The sequence below is a fragment of the Mercenaria mercenaria genome, unplaced genomic scaffold (assembly GCF_021730395.1).
Source record: "Mercenaria mercenaria strain notata unplaced genomic scaffold, MADL_Memer_1 contig_1880, whole genome shotgun sequence".
Lineage (NCBI taxonomy): Eukaryota > Metazoa > Mollusca > Bivalvia > Venerida > Veneridae > Mercenaria > Mercenaria mercenaria.
Window position 1 is genome coordinate 30,066 of NW_026459894.1, and position 21,314 is coordinate 51,379.

At 34.1% G+C, this 21,314-nt stretch overlaps 1 protein-coding gene across 2 annotated transcripts; it reads right to left on the reverse strand.

Annotated features, from left to right (window-relative positions):
- Positions 1 to 1,010: 1,010 nt before the first annotated feature.
- Positions 1,011 to 20,859, reverse strand: LOC123534072 (uncharacterized). Of its 2 annotated transcripts, none has more exons than XM_045316121.2 (2): positions 20,725 to 20,859; positions 1,011 to 4,706 (listed from the first exon to the last, which is right to left on the reverse strand). In XM_045316121.2, exon 2 carries the CDS (start codon positions 4,175 to 4,177, stop codon positions 3,323 to 3,325), a length of 855 nt encoding a protein of 284 aa, XP_045172056.1. In that variant the 5' UTR covers positions 4,178 to 4,706; positions 20,725 to 20,859; the 3' UTR covers positions 1,011 to 3,322. The 2 variants fall into 2 exon arrangements, with proteins under 2 accessions (XP_045172056.1, XP_053388919.1); XM_053532944.1 differs by lacking the exon at positions 20,725 to 20,859 and adding an exon at positions 10,511 to 10,627.
- Positions 20,860 to 21,314: the final 455 nt, after the last annotated feature.

Genomic DNA, 21,314 nt, shown 5'->3' on the forward strand with positions numbered 1-21,314 from the left:
ACTTGACAAATAACCAACAAAGTCTATTACTAAAATTCAGTAAAAACTCCAATCCTTTCGGCTTAAATGAATTTTATTTGGTAAAAGGGGCCTTAACAATTTTTAAGACAAGGAATCAGGCCGAAAAATTGTACTAACAATTCCCGTTCAAAGTCAAATCAACGCCACCAAATCGCCGAAAAATGTGACCAGAGCAAAACAAATAAATGTAAACAAACAATGTTCTCGATTATGAACTCTATGTTCTATTTCTTCTGAACCATTCAAGTAATTAATTTATCATGAATAATGAAAAGTTATCTGAAATTTACTAACATGAAATTTTGAGAGCTAAGACAATCGTGTCTAGTCTACAGTGGAGACAGAGGCAAAGTGGGGATCTAATGCACAAGAACGCTGGTATTATTGTATGCAAATTAGATACACGGTATTTTGGTATGCAAATGAGGCGATTAGTGATTAATATATAATAAATAATATATAATAAACCCCATTAATACTTAATTCTAATAATTCAGTGATCAGATAGCAAATTTATAAATAATACATGTGGGGTACATTTAGATAGGAATAATACATCAAAATACTAAAAAAAATATTGATTTCACTTTGACTCGAGACTAACCGCTGCAAACCGGAAATGACAACAAACATGGCGGACAAAAGTAAATTTACATGTGACAATGCAGTAATTATCTAAAATATCTCAACAAGGAAACTTGCCAGAATGAAAAGGTTACAGTAAACATTTAAGAAAGGTGATAACTGAATGATTACTGCAGGATAGGCTGATATTGTTTATAATAGCAGTTATTCCTTACGAAGTTCAAAAATTATACATGTCTAAAAAATAACTGTACTCGGGGTCATTTACCTATTTAACCCAGTTTAACAATTTCATGCAAAGTAATCAATTGGCATGTAAGAAATTTATTTCCATTAGAGGTTTGAAACGAGGCCATGCTTCACAATATATTGATTTGTTTCATCTGCAAAGCACTTCTTTGAAGAATAAGTAAAAAAATAACAGCAGACCTAGTTGTCTCACTTTTATTTTTGAGTGGTGATGAAATGTGCCATACCCTTCACCGAAACCCATCGACCTTAACAGACATCTATTAAACAGGTTCATTGGATGGACTCTGTGATTTCAATATCCAGGCAATATCAAAGACTCAGTATGTATAACTTGAATATAAAAGAAAACGTTGACATTATAACAATAAATGCTTATGACACATATATGCTCTTTAAATTATATTTAAAAAGTCACGCAACAAATAGATTTGATTTCAGACTTTAGTAAGAAAGGGAGCTATCAGTTTATCCACAGAACAAAAATGTTGTTCAAAGTGTTTCATTTTTCTTGGTAGTCGCGTTAGAAAACTGATATTAAGCACTGAAACATGGCAAAAATACAGTATATTGTTTTAGTACATCGTTTCCATGAATAATAAATGACTCAAACACAAATATAAAACATACACATACGTCTTGAAAAGGCACACTCTCATGGTATTTACATTAGCCTGTATAACATGTCTTCTAATTAACACTGATTTAAATCAAATGTACAATATGAAAGATAACAAAATTTTTCGACATGATGTTTAACCTGAATAGAACGCAAAATCGCCTGCGCTTAACATAGAATACCTAGGAAGACAAGATAATTCATGGGAACAAATATAGAAAAACTTATAAGTAAATTCAATGGTCATACATGTATGTAGCATTTGTTAAACATAAATGTTTATCAAGTGATAACAAATTATTGAGAAAGTACCATAACGCCTACCATAATTTCAACTTTCTCAGCGAAGCACTAAAGCAAATATATTTCAAAGTAATGTTGTTTCTTTGCATTTGAAAAAGTTGACTTAAACTAACATTTTAACTAAGAAAATCAAGTTTTCGAAGTACATGAAAGGCCATAATTTTGACAAAATGCTTACACCAGAGTAATTTTCTAGGCCTATTTAGTCACATAATAATGATAAACAAGTGTGAAAAGTTTCAAAGCTGTAGATGTATTTGGTTTCAGAAAATGTGGACCTTAACACAATTTTAACCAACGCCGATAACCGACGCCGACGATCACGTGACGACTTTACATCGTAGTTTTTTTTTTTTAAAAATAGACAAGCTAAAAATGTGACGATATAAATAATCAGATAGTGTTCCAACTAGCCTTAAATAGCTTGGCGCGGCGCCCTGACCCTTTTCCTCAGCGACTTGCCTTTTTTAATAGCGCCCTTTGCCCTCTTCATCAAATCAATTAGTGCAAAAGTATCACACCATTACACGTGTCGGCCGTTTTCCTGCCTTGTTTACAGGTGACCTAGGGCTTTAATCGGATTAACACTGCTGCACGCGGGCTTAACGAAAAACAGTTGTAACTCATTCTTTACTTTCTAGAAGTTACCACCGTTTTGCGTTAAGCCTGTGTGCAGCAGTAAATAATTGTCCAAAATGAACATAGTCTTGATTGCTAAATTGTTTCGTAAAAGGTTGTTGTAATTATTTAGTCAAGGTGATTTTGAAATATACGCCGTTAATGAGCAGCAATTAACACTGATTTAAAGGATACTTTTATTTCAGTGTAAGATCGAAATATCTTTCTAAAAGAATTTTTAACGTCACAACATGATGGCGTGATGATGTGATTGCGTGGGTAAAATGAATGCAATTTATGTACAAGTAGCCTCTATTAAAAATACATAAAGGAAAAGAAAATGTATTTGTTTCAGTGTAAGAGCAAAAAATTCCATTGAAAGCGTTATGAGAAAAGTTCATTAATCACTAACATGTTTTTTTGTTTTTTTTTGTTTGTTTTTTTTTTTCTTTTTTTTGCTATAGTGTCTCCCTATTCACGGGGAGGATAATCTTTTGAAACTACGTTTAGGCATTATGAAAACGTTTGGAATTAGGCGGTTCGCGAAAAGAAAAGATTTTATTTGAGAAAGTTACTAGAGTAAAGGTTTATCAATGTTTTGATCCCGCGATCTTAGTTAACTGTGGAGCTAAAAACAATGTTGCTACGTATCAATGGTGAATTTAGATATAATGGTCCATGGAAAAGATCGTTTATATAATTATAATGTGTACTGTATATACTAAAAAAATAAAAAAAGTAACAAACTACAATATATTTATATTTACAGGTACCGTTTCTAGCATATGTGCAATTAAAAGTTCTAAATTAGTTATATTTATAAAAAGTCCTTATAACTAATTATATTGAACATAAACATTTTTCACAAATCATTAACAATCGGCAATTTATTTTCTCTACTGGTCCTTTCATTAAGAATTTTTATATCTACCAGAGTTTTGGCAAACCTTTAGCTGCTTCTGCACCAGTTATTTTAGGCTGACCTTTCGGTAGTATGCCGTGTAGTTTTGTTTTGTCTTTAATTGCTCCTGCGCCTGGAATACGCGGCTGACCATAACTATATTTTGTCCCTTTAATAGGAGGCTGACCTTGACCACCAATAGATTTTGGAAAGAAAATCATAGACACTATTTTGAAAATTCCCTTTCCACAGTATCTCCCTATTACTCTTCCAATCATTCCACCAAGAATAAAGCCAACAACAACACCAATTGGTCCTCCGACAGCACCAATCAGTGCTCCTAATTTGGACCCTGCAAACGCAGCAATAAGTCCAGCTACGACATTTAGACCTTTTTTTGTCGCTTCTTTCCGTCGTTTGTGAGAATTGTATATAAAGTGGTAAATGAAAACCGATGCACAAATGAGAAAGATACATTTGTGAGACCATTTTAAAGCCTTGAAAACTGTTGTCAATAATTTGACTCCATCTTTCAGATATCGTTCAAGCTCAAACAAGACTAGTTCTTGTTGTTTAATGTCAAGAGCATTGCAATCACAAACTTGGCCATCAGTGACTTTCAGTGTGCATTTTGTCATTAAAGTTTGACATGTAAGATGTTGTTTTTCTACCAACTGATAAATAGTATCTGCTTCCGGCCCGATCTCAGGTTGGCTGTCTAGGATATTCCTCCGTTCACATGTATTTTCAATGTCTTTCACAAACTTCATAAAAATAGCAGCCATTTCTTTTGTACCTTTTTCTACTTCTGTTTGCATACCGGAAACTTCACTTCCTATAGTATTACCTAAGACTTCCTTTATTTCTTTCTCAAGCCTCATTTTGCGTTTGTTTACTTTTATCTGTTTTACAAGTTGTGTAATTGTAGTTATTTTACTTTATACGGCCCTAAAGTGTTGGTGGTCTTACAAAGTGAAATATGTCTGTTTTTTTTTAAACAGTCGCTCTGTATCCACACAGTGGTTGCGTCTGTTTTCTTCTATTGTATTCTGTCTGCTTTACAGGTTGGGCAGTTGCAATCATTTGACATTATAATTTGCTTAATTATTGATGGTTTAACACAGCGAAATATGTCTGGTTTGTCAAAACAGTCGCTCCCTATCCACACATAGGTACCTGCCCCAACTGTTAAAGCTGAGTGAGGGTCTTTGTCGTCGTCGTCGGTATCAGAAACACTCAATGATATATTTCCTCTCTCTGATACGATAATCCTACTGCAGTTCGTAGCCAAATGAAACAATGTGTTTCTTCCGCAAGGATGGGTGATAATGATTCTCACCGTTTTGTGATAACGGTTTTCTATTTTTGTGAAACTGCTGCCCATCTTATACAAGTTGTAATGCCATATCCCTGGAAAATAAATTTAATCAGATAAATTATGACAAGAATGCGTAAGACGTTATTTTTCACCCTCATTAATCATGCTATTACGTATAAGGTCACAGACAGGTAAATAGTTTTCCCTATATATTCTATATAAAACTGATATTTTTAAAGAGCTACCAAACATAGCTATAGACCCATTTCAGAGAACTAATCCTTACCTACTTTAAAGAGTTATGATTAAACTGATATAAAATGAAGAGAAAAGTAGGGGTCATGAATCTTCTAAGAAAGATTTCTCTTGTCACATTTGCTTACTGTAAAATCACATCAAAATCACACTGCTGTGACCTGGAAGTACTGTTCATACCAAAATTGAGCTTCATTTCACCAAATACAACCTGCTCTCCCATTTTTCCTACCAAAATGTCAAAAATACATACACAAAAAAATTTAAACAGAAACTAGCTTTAATTTAGACTTTTGTTGCCATGTCAAGTGAAAACCTTGTGTTCAAAAACCTGTCCGCCATTACGCTAGACCAGATGGCTCCCACGCTGGTTCATTTACTTTAGTTAGGCCTATACACACTTTAATAATATACTTGTAATGATGTACTTAATCAATTTCTAATATGAGGATAGCATGGTATGATATACATGTGGGTACATCATAACATTTATATGATACTTGCATTTTCAGGAACTTTCACATTCATAATTTTAACATGTCCAAAACACTGCGGAATGATACTAGTTTCACTTGGGTATTGATTACATTTTACTCGAACTTTATCATAGACTCCAGGTGTAAAATCTCAAACTTTAAACTAAAATAAAGGTATTAAATCCATATAATATTTCAAAGAAACTTCAAAGTTTTGTTGTTTGAAGCATCATCTGGGGCAGTGAATAATCTAAATTTAATTGCTAAAATAGTGTGATATTAAATTCTAAAGTTACTATATTTTCATTGTAAATATACTTCGTTATACCCAAGTGGAAACTGGCAGGTACTTGAAAATGCAGCTCTCTGATTGGTCAGTTAGAGCCCCTTATGTACGGAGATGTCATGATAAAGTTATGAACAGAAATTATGTAGCGGTCGGTGTACTCGTAAATACTCAATAAAAGTAGTGCGGAAATTGAACAGCGGATTAATCTACTTCTGATCAGTGAAAACTGTCATCAATGATAGCCTTGTAATCTCCAGAAATCGGTTATAAAAAGTTGAACCACTTCTCAGTTTCAGTCCAATAAAAGGAAGGAAGCAACTTTGTTATTCAAGGATTTTGAATACCTTATTATCTTAGAAGAATCGAAGTTGTAAGAAAATAGTAAATGTTTTATTTGTAAAGAGGAATTGATATTAAATAATCTATAAAAAGAAAGTTGTATTTTATCTATTTATTCAAATTCAAATACAACTATATCAACTAAGTCTTGTAAGTACTTTTAAAAATAATTTCGGAAATTGGGTGAAATTTTAGTGTACGTATTAAAGATGGTTAATATATACTGCATAAGTAGTTCACAGGAAATTACAGCTTAAGTGACTATTGTTTAATCAAGCTACCATACCATTGTATGGAAAAAAAAGCAGAAAGTTGTCAGACATGCATCTACATGTAATAATATGAAAGATGAAGCTGAAATTGCCTTTCCGATTTATATGCCATTATTGAAGCACTTCTTTAATGATACATATCTTAAGAGGATGTTATCTAATCATACTAATGATAATCATGTAAAAACATTGCTACCTAAATTCAGACTTTATGAATAAACATAAAGTACATTAACTGTTGGCAAATGATAAAAAGGTATATAAATTTAGAACGCATAGAAGAAAGGGCTAAAACAGCAGAAAATGTATAGCAATATTGCAGAAATGATGCTAGATGATGAAGTTTCAAGTATGTCAAGGTCTTGATATGCATCAAGTATTATTGTGTGGATCCTTATTTGTCAGTGTTGAATTTCGCTTAGATTTTGTATTTATTGTATATATCAAAGTTAATGATGTCGACGAAACTAACGCAGGTCTACTTGACATCATAGCCAAAACTGATGAAACATTAATGCCACTTTTAAAAAAAAGATGGTAGAAGTTTAGAGTCTACTTGCAGACCTATATCAACAATAATAAGTTGTCTGGGAGAAAAGTTATGAAACGGGTCGTTTTTGAATAGATTTATCTTTACAATAACATGAATTGTGAAAGTAATTTTATTAGGGATGGGAACGAATACTGAAATAAATATTCGAATATTCGGTTTGCCATATTCGAATATATTCGAATATTCGGTTTGTTTTAATGGAAGCTTTAAATTCTTATTAAGTGATTGGCATATACACAACGTATTCATTTGTTTAAAGCGTAGATCATCGTACGTAATAAGACCAAAAAATGTTTGTTTCGGGTAACCCGATCCTAGCGTTTTATTCCACGCTTCAGTCAGTATAATCATGAACAGATTTAAAGAATTCAGTGTTTTAGCTTCAAAATGATACAAAAAATCATAACGATTATAATTTAGACCGTCGCAATTTTATCTAAAAATAGCAGGTCGTCCCATTTAAACACGTGACGCGATGTTGTATTACCGCCGCCATTTTGAAAATTTTCAATCGGCGTGTAAAAATCGTCGTGTAAAAAGCAAGTAAGGCAGACTTAAACCTCCTTCAACATGAACTTATGCATCAGTCATATGTTATTTCTTGAAGTACTTCAAAATTTAATTCGAATACGGCCGATGGCGGATGAAAACCGATTCTGCGGATAGTCTGAAACGTCGTACAAAATATTGTGAAAAGATCCACAATATCTACAAGTGTGGTATTGTTTTCGAAAAAAAAATCTACAACTTGTTACTCTGTTCTGTTCTGTTCTGTTCTGTTACATAAAACAGGCGCCAATAAAAATGAACAAAAGATAAAAAAGATATCACATTTACGCCTAATACAAACTGTTAATCCGTAGCGATGACCCCAGGTAATTATGCATTGCAATTTTCTTGTAAATTGGACATCTTTTGACATGCATCTGACACATTGACGCCTGTTACAAACTGTTAATCCGTAACGATGGCCCCTGCCAATTATGCATTGATATTTTCTTGTTAACTGGACATCTTTTGATACGCGATAAACAAACATGACATGATTTTATTCTGTAGAATTAGCATGCTCATATTGCCCAAAATCAATGATACTTATTTTGAAAAAAAAGATATATACAATAATTTACGAATATTCGAATTTGATTTTCATATTCGAATATTCGACCGATTTTCGAATATTCGAATATTCGTTCCCATCCCTAAATTTTATACATAAAACCAGTCGGATTGCTCATATGGACATTCTACGAAATAATCGATAACTATAATCAAATATGTATAGATGAGATAGTATCTTCGATACTTTGAAAGTCTTTTCTTAATTGATTGATGCGTGCCATTTTAAAATAATTCTGCACTTACTATACATTTATTGTAGCACATATTTTAACCTTTCTTCAGCTGGCAGCCAGTAATTCTGCCTTTGGGACCAGTGCAGACCAAGATCAGCCTGCACATCCGATCATGGTCTGCACTGTTGGCTATTCAGTCAGTAAATTCTTATTGAACACTCCTTCAAATAATAAATGGTATTATCCAAATTGAATGATGGACCAGTCCATTATAGAAATTTGGCAGGGTAAAGGTAAACAACTACACATATGCAATTTTGTCCAGTACAATGTTTTGTCTAACGCGATACTCGGGATAATACAAATACACCAGGTGTTCAAAAATACACGAAGAAGTGTTCTAAAATCTTAAAAGAGCAGAGCTGAACATCTATTACACCTCAAAATGGTAGCAACGCATTTTGGTAGTCACGTCAAAAAATCGGCCGAGTTTTGGTAGCGACAAAATACGTTGAAAGGGTACAAATTAACGTTGTTTTTTGTTGTTGTTTGTCTTTTTCTACATCAGGGGCTATGCTCCTTTTTTTTGTTACGCACAAAAGAGAGAGATAAGAGGAGGGAATGTCTCCTATAAAAATGGTGGAGGAGAGAGTTCGAAGTTCCCCTACCGAGATATAGTTTATAGAAACAACAAACATGTAGATTTCTGAGCGTGTGAAAGGGTCCTCAAACAACGCTTCTTATATGTGATAGTGTTGTCGGGGGATATTCCGCCGAAATTATTTAAAGCACGAAAATGTTGAATTCTTCAAAACGAAGTATCAATGGGAGGATGGCACATGGGTAAACATAAATGGTGAATTCTGTGCATAGTTTAGGGTCTTAGATAAATATATCCGGCTCTTTAACGGTGAGGAGTTTCGAGAGTCTACCGCAGATAACTTTGAAACACGACGTAAATTGTAAAATGTGGGCGTGGGCTTAATCGATTAATTTTCAAAAAAAACTAAATTCTCCGTCGTTAGATTTAGATTTTTATTTTGGTGTTTTTGTTTCTGTGTGTTGAGACTGTTACTCAGAAATGAAGCTTCCTCCGTAATAATTAAGGTATACAATGCCATATATATCATTATTTGTCTACATATATAAATGCGAATGTTTTTCTCTAAATATTTATCGCAGAAGTTGGCTTTTGAGTGTGTACAGTACGAGAATCCCATGCGATCGGAAAATAGAGTAATGACGACAAAATACCAAACTGTTAGACAATGTCGTACCCCAACCACTTTATTTCAACTTTATTTCTTATTGAATATATATTGTTTCGTGTAGGCTTTACCATTAAAATATACGAGTATCATCATATTCCAACTGTGGTGTAGTTTTTGTATGTGCTTTAAACTACCTAAAAGTGATGTATAAATGCCAATTTCGATATTTATGTAGCCTGTAATTCTCTGCTACACATAAACATTATACCAATTTTTGCCTGCTCAGCATTCGTATCGATTCGCACTTAATTCAATTTAATGATTAGCATTCATGCAAATAAACCCCTACCTTTTTTTATAATGTTTCGTTCACATTTTTAACGGCTAACCATGGCGATTATTTGCAAAGTTTGTTTAATATATTCACCTTAAGTATGTTTAATATATTCACCTTAAGTAGAGAACGTTTGCTATAATGTTATTATTGGCTGGTTATTCTCTGATTGTGATGAGTTTTAAATGGTTCTTTTAGTTCAGTATTTCTTAATGTTGAATGCATAATACACCGACTGCAAGTTGTAAATACAAACGAACAGCTGCAGGTTTGTGTGTTTGCTTACATATAAGGATCGAACACGTAAGATTCTGACGAGTTGAGAACGGGATTATCTGCGACATGTTCAACTTGTCACTTTTGCTTTCCGCGGAAGGACCCAGAATCACCCAACGCGGAAAATGTGCAATAGATACTGTAACTGTTACTGATCCTGTAAATACCATTTTTCTAAATTATATAGCTGTAGAGGAAAGCTCTTCTACAATAATCTTTCCGTCAAAAACCTGAGTTGCAATGTATTCTTTTCATCAACAAAAGCTCTAATTTCTGAAGTTTGTGTGATTATTTTGTATTTGTCAAGTTATGTAGTTAGTAACATGTTATTCAAAATATTGTTTACAATATCGATATTATAGGCATTAGCATATTTTGTGATTATTCCCGAATTTAGAAGTATTTGAATGGTTAAGATAAGGTTACATTTTTTACCCACAAAGCATTGGTCTCTTTGAACAACTAATATTTGCAATTGACTTTCTTGGCACAAAACAAACAGGCTGATACCCAAAAAGGATCAACATAACTTCAAGTAAGTACTAGAAGAGTTTGTTTATTTTCAGTCACCCTTTGCAATAACAATCGACTCGTACCTGATTTAAGCACGACCTATTGTGTCCTTACTTGACGCGGCTCTATCACAATCTCTTTACCAAGATGAAAAGACAGACTATCATGTCATATCACGATCATCATATTAGCTGCGTTCTAAAATAGTAGAAAATACCGTTGTATAAGTGCTAGCACAAATTTATCAGTACGTTTAACATATGATACACATTTTCCATATCCTGCAAAGATGTGCTACTGGGGCTTAGTGTCGGCGTGATAAGACAATCATTTTGATATATATTTACAGGTACAAAACAATATTAGCTAAAAAGATAATTACGTCAGAAGTTAATTTTTCTTCAATGAAATGTTAGAGGCATGTTTTGATGTTTTTGTCAGAGATTAGAACTGTAAATGCCCAATAGACATCATGTCGGTTTTCCTGGATGCTATGTCTATTTTACGAAACAGCGATTTTAATTGTTTAAGGGTTTCGCGACACATCGATCTAAATGGGTCAATAGCGCCGATATATGAATGTCACATCGACAGCAACGAAAGTAGAAAGTAATTACTAAATGTAAAGTGAATTATACACACGTATAGTTATACTTACTATTGTGTTTTATTTATAGTGATTTTCATTTGAATTAAATAGAAAAAAAAAACAAGAGTTCATTCGAAAGAAAAGCGTTCACTCACTCAGAATGATTCGTGAAATAGCGCAAATACAGAATTATGTTACAGTATATTAAATTAACTATACAATTTTTGAAGGGTTGTGAGTTCAAGCCCGAGCAAGGTGATGTGTTTTTGGTATGAAGTAGTTTTTGTTATTAACATTGTGTTCAGTATTATCAAACGGGATTCAATATTTGATTTACATTTTATTACGATAAAACATAGAAACGACTTCATCAAAATCAATGTGAGATTGTTGTACGAGCTTCCAATTGAATGGTCCTGCTTGACTGAATATAGGGCCGTTATATTTTCAAGGTCCAAAGGTCAAGGTCAGATGAGCGACTAAATTACATCATGGATGTCTTTGAAATGAAATAATGTTGTCCAAATATTCTTTTTGTAAATCATGAGATTATTATTAATACCATTTTGCGTTGGATGTATACAACACATTTTGGTACTTTATTTTTGTAAACTACCATATTGCGATGAGTGTAACGCATTTCGGTAGTAACTACCAAAACTCGGCCGAATTCTGGTAGTGACCACCAAAATGCGTTGCTACCATTTTGCGGCGCAATAGACCTATAAAAACGAATAATAGAGCATTGTATATTGGTCAGAAGTTAGTTTTAGTTTGTTTGCCACAGGAACACAGACAAGTAAAGGGAATGTTAAAGTGTCAATATTCTTACTAGTTATTTAGTATGAAAGTATACTGTTATGTAAAACACAAACACAAAATATCATGCTTATTAACTTAGGCATTTTTGGGATATAAATTTGATTACAAAAAAGGCATAAATTAAAATGAGCCGAAAAAACCAACATAGTGGGTTTGCGACCAGCATGAATCCACGCAGTCTGGTCAGGATCCACGCTATTCGCTTTCAAAGCCTATTGCAATTAGAGAAACTGATAGTGAACACCATGGATCCAGACTGCGCGGATGCGCAGACTGGTCTGGATCCATGCTGGTCGCAAAGCCACTATGTTGGTTTTCTCATGGCACGGCTCAAATATTCTTCAGTGAGCCCTATTTATGAATGCAAACTGAAAGTCGGTATCACCAATTCTAAGGGATCGAACGTGTTTCTTCGAGATGGCCGGAACTCGACTTAAAATAATGGTTTGAGCACATGTTTTCGGGACAGGTCTTGAAAATGCCGTCCAGATAACCGGAAATTTGAGTTAGCATGGACGAGATATCGAGTTTCAATTGTATGTATAACAGCTAAACTTCGAGTTAATCCAAATATAGCATTATCATTACAAGAAATAGATGCTAGAATGAAACCAGTGTCGAAAAGGAATTAAAACTGAATATTTAATATCTATATGATATTACTTGTAAGAAGGTTACAAAGATGTCCTTTGTGAACCTCAGAGTGTAAACATATTTGGTTGCGGGTTTATCCCGCTATCAAAGTTAAAGTGTATTTCTGACAATCATAGCATCTTTATTTTATTCCGAGTCACATCCAAAGGATGTTCATGTGCTACACAAAATAGTCCAATTCATGAACAATGCGGATGAATTATCAATGAACAAGCAGTTCTTATTCAACCTGTATCCACTCACACTGACCAATTAGATTATATAAGATCTATCAATGATAAGGTATTCCAGCCCATGGTTACATCACAAGCTGAGTCAGACTGAGTTCATTTTAGATATGAGGCACATTAAAGTTGTATTTGTATCTCATTCATGTATATTCATAGACTGGCATTTAAACAGAAAATAAATCTACCAAAAACCCACAACCATCAGACATTTCAAGGCTTTGGTTTATTTATCTTATGATTATCATATACAAAAAAATCTTTCTAATTACACATGTTTAGCGCAATGATACAACGTATTGTACTGGATTAAAATTAATCATTCTGCCCTTTATAAAAAAAATCCCATACATATCATTTATTCTGAGTCGTGCATACGGAATGTTTCTAAAATGATATTGAATATATCTTGCGTCAGCTGTTACAATCTAGTTGAATAATATTTTATTGTTAGTTTTAAAAGTCATACAATAACGATAAGAGTAATACTTCAACACTTACAAATATATTGGGCCACAAGTCATACCAACAGCAGCGAACGGATCATTCCACATGATCTCATATAATCAGAATTTTGAAAAAAGTTGCGGAAAAAAATATGTCTTTAAATAACATGTCAATCATGGTACAAAATGAAATTTACATTCATAATGGGAAAAAAATACATACAAATATACACTAAGAGAAAAGAAAATAAGTAGATTTAAGAAAGAGTCAGCATTCGAGAAAAAGAATTAAAGAGCGAAAAGAAATGAGAGAGAAATAAAATAAGAGAGAACAATGAATGCAATGCTTTCAATTATTCGACTGCCCACCACAAAAACGTATCTGCCCCCAAGGAGCCCCACCACCCATCGGAACTGGTAAAAAATAATATGTATAAAATGGACAGTACCTGCCAAGACACTGCCACTAGAAGCGTTTTAGATTTTTTATATAAGTTTGACCTTAAAATAATCACGTAGTTACTGTATCGTTACAAATTTAACTCCAATTAATAAGTAAATTTGTTATCATTAAACAAAAGAAATTGTCTGGTACTTCTAAAGAATGCTACTCTTTGATATGTAAAGAAGCGACATCCAAAAAATGTTCGGCATTTTCATTAACATACCCACAACCGCAGGTTGAATTATCTCGTAAATGTTTTATATAAGTCAGCGTGTAAGTTACTTCAGTCATTACGCATGGATGCGTGCGTGATGAACTTGTCCATATCATGTAAAGTATGGTCTTGTTCAGCCCATAGTTTTAATGCAAACGGTTGCACTGATCTAAAATATATTTCCACATATGTGTTTTTTTTTCTTTCTTTCTTAAAAATAAGTAGTTCAAATGTTTGAGCAATTGACCCTGTTAACACTTATGCACTAGAATCTTTTTTTTTCCTTTCATAATTCTTCAGTATGAAAGGGAAACCAAAAAAAAATTGTTGAGTTTATCAATTGAAACATACCTATTCTTGCAGCATCACATTGTAGTCTTTTCGTACTCGGTACATTTATCTCAAATTATTGATGCATATTGTAATACTAGTATGTTTTAGTAAGTTATACATATCTGATGAAGTGTTATCGACGTTTTTCAATAGTATTTCAGATATGTCACGATGGACAGTTAGCATAACTAGTGTGCTTGGGTTTTGCACCAGTACTAACCTCTTTTACAAAATATTATCAACACAGAAGTCCAAAGTCGATGATGTATGATTCAAAACGTTTCAGAGAATAGGGCTTGAAATCACGATCCGTAAATCGTATCTCACAACTAAGCGATACGTAGATCTACGCTCTTCCTCTTTAGCTAAGCGGATAAGTTTGATAACAAGAATTAGTATTATCAGTGTATACGTAAACACTTAAGAACTGCTTGAGTAGTTCTTAATATATCTACGTAAAGTGGTTAGACTTCCGCAAGTAATAAGAGCTCATCTTTACTTAGCGGATATCAGTGCATATGTGATAAGATTATAATTTAATTTGTCCTTGTGTACATTTCAGGAAATTATATATTTTACAACAGCAACACTTAAGGCGATTTCACAAAATCACTAGAGAAGCTTTTGAGAAAAGCTCATGTCTCCCACAACTGCCTAATCATCTAAATAGTAAGTCAGTCTTTATATACAACATGTACTGTTTACTTAATCCACATGTGCATGCGCTTTCTTGACATCAAAAGGGCCCCCATAGGCGCCGGTTTGGGGTCACATATGCGCAAGAAATCTGAGTGGTTTTTGGCAATTCAAGGGCTATAATTCTGAAGTGCCTTGGCTGATTTGGCTAGTTATCAAACTTGGCCGAGCACTTATTGACAGACATATTTTGTTGAAGTTTGATGAAGATCCGATGGAAAATGTTCGATTTAGAGTGCGGACAAGCTTTGTGACAGACAAACAGAATGGAGTAAATCAATATGTCTCCCACCACACAGTGGTGTGGGAGACATAGTAAATGACAAATGGTCACAGTTCCCCTTCAATGATCTTCCTCGACTAAATGCCGTTGATATGTTTGAGAAGAGTAAAAACATATTCAAGCATGAATCTGACATGTAATATCTTGTTCATGTTTTTTTAGTTTATTTTACTACATTTTCTGATGAAAGGAAAGACACATATTTGTTTATTTGATTTTAGATGTATCGCCGTTTTTTACAACAGTATTTCCAGTTAACCTAAAAAGTGTCCCTGGATTTTGTACATGTTCTCCGCAAGTAATTGCCAACTTCCCTATATGAATTAGCGGTGGAGGAGCAATGGTTTTAGACGTTATGTCTTTTAACAAATCGTCACGGAGGACATACGCCTCGCCCGAGGCTCGAACTCATGTCCCCGCGATCCGAAGATCTGCATTTTCTCCAATTAGCTACGCGAGAGATTAAAAATCACATATTCTCCACGTCAAATACTGTTACGAAATCCCTTGAGTAACATTTATTCTATAATATTTTTCTAATGATAGAAATAATACATCTCATTCAGTGATTTCTCATTGTATAAAATCAGAGTTCACATGCGAAGGAACTATATAACAAGGGCACAGCCCGAGTAATATATTTTAATGGTATCCGATTCATAAATAGCACAAATATCTTCGGCATCCTCTATAAAAGCAGAAAGATAATATTCAAATTCACAAACTGTACAGATTACAGAGACAAGATCCTTATATTTTGAAGAGGGACATGTTTGTTTGTAAATAAATAATCTTTTGTTAATTATACTTACGAACTTTAATGGGTTTTTGTGTGTGTGTGTGAAAAGTTAGAAACATAACTGAATGATGATGAATATGGTCGCGTTCATTTGCCTTTGTCTTATCCCAAACTTACACAAACACAAATGGAAGCTCAGTACAATACTAATTTGAAAAAAAGTAAAGTTCATTTGCCTGTTTTTTATCCCCAAATTACACAAACACCCACGGAAGCTCAGTCCAATATTAATTCAACCTATACACTATGATTATAATTCAACGTGTAATATACCACGGAACTAATTCAGTGCAAGATACAATGAACCTAACTCAACGTGGGATAGTATGGAAGTTATTCAACATTATGTGCAATAGAACATATTCAACGTTGTGTACTACAGATCTATTCAAAAATGTTTAGGTACTATGGATTAAATTTATCGTACTAGGTGCTTTGGATTTTGTGTAATTTCCGGTACTTTTGAACTATAATAATGTTTGATTGTGTCACATGTACTGTGAAACTAATTAGACGTTATTTACAAGGGAAATAATTCAACGTTGTTTATTATAAATCTAATTCAACGTAAGGTACTATAGAACTACCCAGCACGCACGCCTATACGGGGCCTATTAAGGCTGTATCTGAAAAAAATGAACTATATGTGTCCCATATGGGACCCATATTGTAAGTATTTTCTCTGGGAACCAAATACAAGATCTTAGCTGAGCAACAGTATTGAATCTAATCTTAAAAGTATTATCTGTTCTTGTACGCCTTGTTTGTATTTTAATTTTAACAAATATGAGAAATCAAAACAATATTTATATCGCAAGATTATTTGACCAATATATTGATTTTTTCATGCATTTTCACGATCCGTGTTGGCAAGCCTATATAGGGCCGTATGAGCTATATCTGGAATACGTCAAGGCAAAATACGATATATATGCAAAGCCTAAAAAGGCATTTCTTTATATTTTCATAGCATGGTAACGCTTTTTCTCGTTCTGTAGAAATCCTTGCTCTAAGACAGGTGCAATCTTTCTTGCCTTATAGTTTTGTCATTTATTTTCTTAGAAAAATAAAAAGAATATATAATATATATGATATTTTGTAAATAGCTATAATTTTTTATCAACATGTTCTCAGACTGACACTACATTTTGTACTTTACAGAATGCCTTGACAAAGAAGCTGTGACAAAATGTCTTAGAGGATCGGGAGAGAATCAAACAATGTCCATCATGAACCAGGAACAACTATATTGGCAGCTACCAGTGTTCACAGAACCTTTTGACAATATCAGTGAAAATAGGTCACAGACAATCAAAGAAAGCCCCTGAACAGTCAATATTTATACAATATGGGACCAAGAAGAACACCACATGAGACATAAGATCTGGGGCCCTAAAGGAGCCAACATGGTACCCACTTTATAACCAACATGAAACCACTTAAATCCCGGTTGCAGGTACTATTTGGGGCCATAATAGTTTTCTCATCTTGGGCCAAGAGAGAAAGCAATATTGGGCGATACTGGACCAATATGAGATGTTGTTTGGGTAATTCAACGTTGTGCACAAGTGAGCTAATCCAAAGCTATATACTATGGAACTAATTCAACATTAAGTTCTACGGAACTAATTGAAATTTAGGTGCTATGCAACTAGTTTAATATTACGTACTATAAAACTAATTAACCTTTACTTGTCATGAAACTTATACACGTGAAGTATAATGGAACTAATTCAATTTGAGTTACTGTGAAACTGATTCAATGTGAGGTACTTCGGCACTATCACAACGTTACATACTATCGACTTAATTTAATGTTTAGTGCCATGGAATTAACTCAACCTTAAGTACTATAGAGCTAATTCAACAATTTTGTGCAATGGTACTATAAATTTTATTCAACTTCAGGAAGTTTGGATTACGTTAAGCACTAAGGAACCTATTTAGTTTCAGGTAATTTTGAACTTATATAATGTTATGAATTATGGAAATGATTCAACTTAAAGTACTATGGAACTAATTCAACGTAAAAGATTATGAAATTAATTCAAGGTTATGTACAAGGGAACTTATTCAACGGTATGTACTATGAAACTGAATATTCAACGTTAAGTGCTATGGAACTGATTCAATGTTAGGTACTTCGGAACTAACCAAACGTTAAATACTTTAGAACTTATTATAAGATAGGTAATATGGAATTTGTTAAACGTTAAGTACTATGAAACTAGTTCAGCGTTACGTGTTATGAAACTAATTCAGTATGAGGTATTATGGAACTAACTGTTATGTACAACGGAAAAATCTAATGTGAGATACTTCGGAACTAACTCAACATTACGTATTATGGAACTAATTCAACGTTACGCACCATGGAACCTATTCAAAATTACGTGCCATGTAACTTATTTAACGTTAAGTTATATGGAACTAAATCAATATTATGTACAATGGAACTAATGCAACCTTTTCAACTTTAGGTCTTATGGGTTTACTTTAGCGTTAGGTGATATGGAACTAATTCAATGCAGTTCACTGTGGAACTAATTCAACGTTACACACTCCGGAACTTATTCAATTTTAATTATTATGTAACTAATTCAGTTTAAGGTACTATGCAACGAATTCAATGTATCTTTTAAAGGTATTGGCCTCCAGATCGTTCGACTACAAAAAAAGAGATTTTTTACATATCTGGAAATTAATGCTATATTTTTTAAATGCTTTGAAACTTAATAACTGACAGACTGTATGTTACGGAAACACATGAGAATTAGTTGTTTTTACTACTTCTCACGATGAAAATCGAAAGGCGTTTGTAACGGTTTACGCGGCGGAAACTGCATAGATTATAAATATCTATATTTAAGTGGCATTAGTACGGTGTTCCGTTTGGACAATGGTACAATGGTGATGGCGCGATGGCACGATGATAAAACAACGATGGTACGATGGCGAAAACGCGATGGCACGATGATGAAATCGCGATGGTGCGATAGTACGATGGTGAAATGTCGATGTAATATCGCGTTTTCATCATCGTACCATCGCGTTTTCACCATCGTATCACCGTACCATCGCGTTTTCATCATCGTAACATCGCGTTTTCACCATCGTGCCATCGTGTTTTCATCATCGTACCATCGCATTTTCACCATCGTACCATTGTTTTCATCATCGTAACATCGCGTTTTCACCATCGTGCCATCGCGTTTTCATCATCGTACCATCGCATTTTCACCATCGTACCATTGCGTTATCACCCTCGTACCATCGCATTTTCACCATCGTACCATCGCCTTCCGGTGGTCATGCACATTGGTACAGTATATGTGTCAGTAAAATACAGGCTTGATACAATCTCATTTTCACATTGCACTATGTACCTTCTACATCCTAACAAGAATAAGCTGAGTTTGAATAATACCATGTGACTATTACCCCCAGCTTTTTATTTACTTTAATGCATACATAAAATACAAAGGACGTGACCTTGAAGATTTTACAGTTTTAATGAACTGAGCACTGAACATTTTGTAAAACATTTTGCAAAACAGCAGAATCTAAATGGTCAATTTCTTCTCACAAAATACATTGAGATACATTCATCTATTGCTAACAAAAGTACAAGTGCACGGGACTACGCATTTTTAACCGGAAAGCGATGGTACGATGGTGAAAACGCGATGGTACGATGGTGAAACCACGATGGTACGATGATGATAACGCGATGGCACGATGGTGAAAACGCGATGATACGATGGTAAAAAAGCAATGGTACGATGGTGAAACCACGATGATACGATGATGATAACGCGATTGCACGATGGCGAAAACGCGATGGTACATTGGTGAAAACGCGATGGTACGATGGTAGGATGATGAAAACGCGATGGCACGATGGTTCGATGGTGAAAACGCGATGGTACGATGATGAAAACGCGATATTACATCGACATTTCACCGTCGTACCATCGCGATTTCACCATCGTGCCATCGCGTTTTCACCATCGTACCATCGTTGTTTCATCATCGTGCCATCGCGCTATCGTATTTTCGTCATCGTACCATCGTGCATCGCGGTTTAGTATTAAATAAAATGTCACGATTGTCCAAACGGAACACCGTACATTAGACACTAAATCCTCCATAGCGGTATTGGTAACTCTTTATTGCCGCGGCGGTCCGGTTTCGATTCCAGACGCGATCATCCTTATTTTCTTGATTTGGATTTTTTTAAAAGTAGTTAAGAAACAAAAAACTCATATTCTAATGTTCATAACATGACAGAACTTCATTTTGAAAGAAAATTCATTTTAACCAAAACCGGGAGGTCAGCCTCTTTAATAATAATAACGGTAAGTTGATCGAAATAATAATGGGTTTTAAATATGTTACTTCTAATGGCTGATCCTTATCGTGATAAGGTAATCTATTGCACATGTTATGCATTTTGACAAGTCTTTCTAGACAAGCAGGCTATTGGACTAGACGGGAGAGGGACGCAGTCACTGCAGTCGCGCAGGCCAGTGAGGCAGGTTCGACGGACGTAGGGCGACGGAAGAAATGTTGAAGAGTTGACTATCGTTAATGCCGTTTCAAAGCTGTGTCTGCTGGTAGTTTTATTTTTGGTCACGGAAAATAAACTAGAAAGAAATTACACAATATTTTGTGTTTTATAGATCTTGAAAAGTTTTAATGGGGTCAATTAAAGTATAATCTTGCAATGAAACACATTCTGAATTGAATTTTATCAAAAGCAGATTGATATAAGTGTTACGAAGGTTACCTTAGCTATGTTTGTCTGTTCCCATCCTTTCAAAAGTAACAATCCATTGTCGAGTTGTTTAACAAATGTCTTCTTAACTACTACTTCTTATGATCAAATGTTGTTATTGAAAGCCGGCTTTGGATTGGTTGGAATAAAAGCGGAGGGAAACTCGTAACATTCAATGAGGCATCAGCTGATTGGTTTAAAATTGAGTTGCGTTGAATCATGAAAATATCTTTAAAATCTTGAAATGTTATGTTTTCTGTGCAGTATAAAGTATTTTGCAGCTGCCTTGTTATATATTTAATTCTGAAATAAGCAATTTAGTGAAGTAAGTACTAGTTGAAAATTCACCACTAGATTCCATGCACAGTTGAGGGTGGTTGTCTTTGAACAGAAATAGAAATAAAAATAGATCGGGCATGCCCATATAAAAATATTAGTTTGGTGTCTGGAAGACTATTTGACAGGGAAAATGGCATCATATGTGTCAACGAAAGTTTTGAGGGGTTTTACAGAGTCATTTCTTACGATGTACGCCTATGGAAAAATCAATAGCAGAGTCTGACATATAGAAGGTTTCATTTCAATTGTGAATTAACTGAAAT